Raw genomic sequence first — 5,095 nt, 5'->3', positions numbered from 1 at the left:
TTTCACCATGGCCAAATTTTCTATTAAAAATTCACACATCAACCGAAAATCTCAATCTTTAATTTTAAGGCCAAACAAAGTTTTAATTGGTTTTTCTCAATCTCAACCGTTAAAAATACACCAGAGGGTGATTTTTATATATCACCAATTCAGCTTTTGAAGAACAGTCTTGGCCTTTAGGAAGAACAATCTTAGTCTTTGAGAATGCAAGAAACAAAGTCTCCAGATTGATTTATGGTCACCAAATTATCTTTGATTATTAACTAAAAAGGACCCACTCCCCACTATGCCCTCCATATAGGAGGACTCACTTAATAAAACAGCCTACCCTAGCTGCAACAAGAAGTAGCTCAATTATTATGAGAAGAAATTATTCCAAAATGTAGCTTTTTGGTACAAAAAGCTAAAGCTATTATACCTACATCTCATTAAGAGGTTCTCTTTTTCTAGTAAAGAAAAGGAAAGGAAAAAAATGACTAGGTCTTGGGTCCATCATTATTGTGCTAAAAATAATGCAACTTCCTAGCCATCTAGATGCTAAAAATAATGCAACTTCCTAGCCATCTAGATGCTAAAAATAATACAACTTCCTAGCTATCTAGATGCTCCGTTCAGAATGTAGATGGACAGCATGGGGGTTACCCACATGGGAAGCAAAATTCATCATACAAGGACAATAAAGTTATAAACCAGGAATAGCATTAAGGCAAAAATAATAATAATCTCAAGGTTATCTTTTAAGTAAGACTGAATTAGGGACGAATTAGAGACAAATTGATGATTTGGTCGCCTTTCATTTTAGACATATAATATATAAACAGGCGAAAATGAGATATCAAATCATGTTAAACAGATGAGGCAGAGAAATTAAAGAAGCAAAGGCGATTAGCCGATTGGATTAGAAGTGTGATTAAAGAAAACCAAAGAGAGAAGGTAATACAACCAAAGAGAAAGTGGCTACTACACGTAATTTTAGCAGCTGTTCTCAATCCATCGGTGCGGACGGGGCCGCGCTCGGAGTAAGGCGATCCAGCTGATCTCAATCGAGTTATAGATAATCTCCAAACATAATTAGAGGAAGAGATTAGGGGTGAAGATTAAGGGTTCTCAATAAGGTTGGGAGAGCTGCAGAGGGGATTGCGGGCATAATTCGGATTTAGCGCTGAAGGCCTTCTTGAGCCATCCAACCACACGAGATTTTGCCTTCCTCGAGTATTCGTCGTTGTTGTTGAGGCTTCTGCTGCGTTGAAGCTGGCCGCCGCCGCCTGCACCTGCTGCAGCCTTGGCGTTCGCCGATTTGCCCACCACCTTGCCCTTGATTGCCACCTCGGCGGCGGCCGCGGTGCCTTCTGGGTTCTTCCTCATCACCATCACCCCCTCGTCGGTTATCACCCAGTGATCTGCCCAGCTCAGGCCTGACGAGCCTTGCCTCCTGAACGACACGCCTCGTGTAAGGGTGGCCATTAGTGCAGCAGGAGATGATCAGGCTAATTAATCCCACGCTTGCGGCGGCGCAGATTTGCCACTCAACTGCTCTCTGGGTCAAATGACGCTGCAGCAGACGATCCAAAGCCTAGCAGGAGAAGCTTGCAAAGTAAGGAGGGATTGACTGAAAAATGCGAATCAGAGGAGAGTGGATCAACGAAGAAACGAGGTTAAGAAAGAGCTTAGGAGCCCAGCCCTAATTATATAGACGCGCGTGTGTGTGTGTGTGTGTGTGTGAGAGAGAGAGAGAGAGAGAGAGAGAGAGAGCGCTGTGTGTAGTGGCGATGGAAAGCCGTTGTGATCGCCTTGATTATTAACATTTCCATAAACCTTGCCATCCGTGCTTGAAGGCGGCTTTTCCGTTTTTGAAAATTTTAATTAACGCTGTTTTTTAAAACACAATCGGAGTTAGTCAATTAATAAGAAAATGGCAGGGCCCGCCATCCACTCACCATAGTGGAGGGCCTGTTTTCTTTTCTTTTTTGCTTTTAATAACTTACATCAAATATAATATAAAGAAAAATAAAATATTTCTCAATGCTCATTTATATCCCTTTACCAATCATCACAAAACATCACCCCTCGTTCATCATAAATCATAACAATTGGGAAAATTGCATTATATTTATTATATATATATATATATATATATTCCCCCAAAATTTCCTCAAATCCGTTAAAGCTGCACTTATAAAAAGTAGGTGCTGTGATAAATCATTTTCCAGACCCACCATTTTTAAAAAAATGCGATTTTAAACTTAATAATCCGGTAATGGCAAATAAATAATAAGCTAAATAACCAGGGTAAAGTTTAATTTGTTGACAGTTCACGTCCCCCATTTTCTTTTATAAAAGCAAAGGAAAAATCTAACCCCTAGCCTTTTTTGTATTTAACACATAATGTCTAAATGTGAATGTAAAGCAGGTTGAGAAATTTCCTGGTTTTACATAGCAATATTCTTTGATTAAAATGTACGCAAAAAGTGTGATATATATATATATATATATTCTTTGATTAAAATGTAAGCAAAAAGTGCGCTATATATATATATATAACTGACTACCTGTTTTTTTTTAAATAAAAGTAAATTGTTGCTCCACACAAGGGCTGCGCCGTCATAGGTGCTCCTGAGTCCTTTTTCTATTAATTCTTTTCTCCTCTATTCCATTACCATATTTTTATAATTCCTTTCTCTTACCGCTAAGCACCCACTTCTCTCCACGATGCCATCCTCTTTCAATTCAATGCACTCAACATGTAGTTGTATAGCACTTACGGTACACCTTTAGCGCCACAAGCTCCAACAAAATATTCTCTCTCGCTCTTTTTTATTTTTCCCTCAAAAAAACATTTTATTTAAACTAATTCTACTCCTCTCTCTCTCCCCCCTCTCTTTTTCTCTCTCTTTCTTTTCCTTTCTTTTTCTCCCTCTCTCTTTAGCCCTCTAACTCTATTAACTCTCTCTCTCCCTCACTCTCTAACTCTATTTCTCCAATTTTTTCTCTATCTAACTCTATTCAACTCTCTCTCTCTCTCTCTCTCTCTCTCTCTCTCAATCTCTCTTACTTTCTCTAACTCCCTCTATTTCTCTCTCTAGCTCGTAGGTAGACATGGTTTTTCGACCAGTCATGTACCATTTGTGCTTCCCTCATGAAAGGACGTCCTAAGATCATTTGATATGACATAGGATGCTTGGAGAAATCCATTACAATGAAAGTATGTCTTACCTTGTACCCCAGAACCTTGATCTTAAGGTCCTTTAACATTCCAATAAGTTTAGCAATAGTTCCGTTTGCCATCTTAACCACTATGTTTGTGACTTCGAGGTGAGGTCTTCCCATGGATTCCCAACAGTTTTTAGTCACAATGCTCACTCCAGCACCACCATCAAGGATTCCCTTTAGAGTTAATCCCGTGGTAGTAATGGGGAGGGTTGCATTAGATTCGTCCCCTTCAAAGTACTGTCCCAACTTGTTAACAGGTATTTCAACGACCGAACCTTCATCTAGGTTGGGTTGTAGATCCCAATGTTCCCCTTCACCTTGAAGTGTGTCGGGACTATCCATATTTGCAAATTATGGTAGCCCCGCCTTTAGTTCTCCATTGAGAAATGCCCGAAGAGCTAAGAATAGCTCAGGATCTTCGTATAATTTGGATATGATCTAACTCACTCTCTCTCTCTAACTCTCCCTTTAACTTTCTCACTTACTCTGTCTCTTTGTCTCTCTCTCTGTCTCTAGCACTCTCTCTCCAACTCTCTCTCTCTCTCTCTCTCTCTCTCTCTCTCTCTCTCTCTCTAATTGTTTATTTCTCTCGAATTGGCCAACTCTCTCTCTCTCTCTCTCTCTAATTGTCTGTTTCTCTCTAAGTCTCTCTTTTTTACTCTTTCTATTTCTCTCGAATTGGCCAACTCTCTCTCCCTCTAACTTTCTCTCTTTCTAACTCTCAACTCTTTAACTCTCTTACTGTCTCTATTTCTCCTTCTTTCTCTAACACTCACTCTCTCTCTAACCTACTCTCTTTACATTTCTCTAACTCTCTTTATCTTTAACTCTCTATAAGTCTCCCTCTTCCCACTCTTTACATTTCTCCTTCTTTCTCTAACCTACTCTTTTCTCTAATTCTCTCTTTCTAACTCTTTCCCTCTCTCTCTCTCTCTCTCTCTCTCTCTCTCAGTCCCTATGACTTCTCTACCTCTCTTTGTCTCTCCGTCCCTCTCTCTCTGTCTTTAACTCTCTCAAACTCTCTTAGTCTCTCTGACTCTTTCTGTTTATCTCGAACTAGCCAACTCTCTCTCTCTCTAACACTTTCTCTCTCTAATACACACACTCTCTCTCTCTTTATCTCTTTCTAACTCTCTCTCTTTAAATCTCTCTCTCTCTCTCTCTCTCTCTCTCTCTCTCTCTCTCTCTCTCTCTCTATCTAACTCTCACTAACACACACACTCTCTCTCTCTCTAACTCACTCTATGTTTACCTTTCTTTAACTCTCTCTCTCTCTCTCTCCCTCTCTCTAAATCTCTCTTTTTAGCTCCCTCTCTAAATCTCTATTTTTAGCTCCCTCTCTCTCTCTCTCTCTCTCTCTCTCTCTCTCTCTCTCTCTCTCTCATTGGCCAACTCTTTTTCTAACACGCACTCTCTATCTTTCTCTCTCTAACACACACTCTCTCTAGCTCACTCTCTTTGCTTTTCTCTAACTCTCTCTCTATAGCTTACTCTCTTTATCTTTCTCTGACTTACTCTCTAATTCTCTCTCTCTCTCTCTCTCTCTCTCTCTCTCTCTCTCTCTCTTCAACTCTCTTAGTCTCTCTTACTCTCTCTATTTCTTTTGATCTAGCCAAAACTCTCTCTCTCTCTCTCTCTCTCTCTCTCTCTCTCTCTCTCTCTCTCTCTAAGGCACTCTCTTTAACTTTCTCTAACCCTCTCTAACTCTCTCTCTCCCTCTCAAGTACTCTCTCTCTCTCTCTCTCTCTCTCTCTCTCAAGTACTCTCTCTAACTTTGTTGAAATGGCGAACTCTCTCTACCACACTCTCTCTCTTTCTCTCTCTAGCACACTCTCTCTCTAACTCTCTTTACCTTTCTCTAACTCTCTCTCTCTTCTTACTCACT

At 40.1% G+C, this 5,095-nt stretch overlaps 1 protein-coding gene across 1 annotated transcript; it reads right to left on the bottom strand.

Moving 5' to 3' along the window:
- Window positions 1-872: 872 nt before the first annotated feature.
- Window positions 873-1,738, bottom strand: LOC147635942 (uncharacterized). Its single transcript, XM_086801053.1, has one exon. It carries the CDS (start codon window positions 1,462-1,464, stop codon window positions 1,108-1,110), a length of 357 nt encoding a protein of 118 aa, XP_086657179.1. The 5' UTR covers window positions 1,465-1,738; the 3' UTR covers window positions 873-1,107.
- Window positions 1,739-5,095: the final 3,357 nt, after the last annotated feature.

The sequence above is a fragment of the Cibotium barometz genome, chromosome 8 (genome assembly GCF_041138505.1).
Source record: "Cibotium barometz isolate CiBa-2024 chromosome 8, ASM4113850v1, whole genome shotgun sequence".
Classification (NCBI taxonomy): domain Eukaryota; kingdom Viridiplantae; phylum Streptophyta; class Polypodiopsida; order Cyatheales; family Cibotiaceae; genus Cibotium; species Cibotium barometz.
The sequence above is the reverse complement of the archived record's forward strand: the minus strand, read 5'-3'. Positions and strand labels throughout refer to the sequence as shown.

Bases quoted from the DNA above. Each gene is read 5' to 3' on its own strand.
- LOC147635942 (XM_086801053.1), bottom strand. From the start codon at position 1,464: ATGGCCACCCTTACACGAGGCGTGTCGTTCAGGAGGCAAGGCTCGTCA.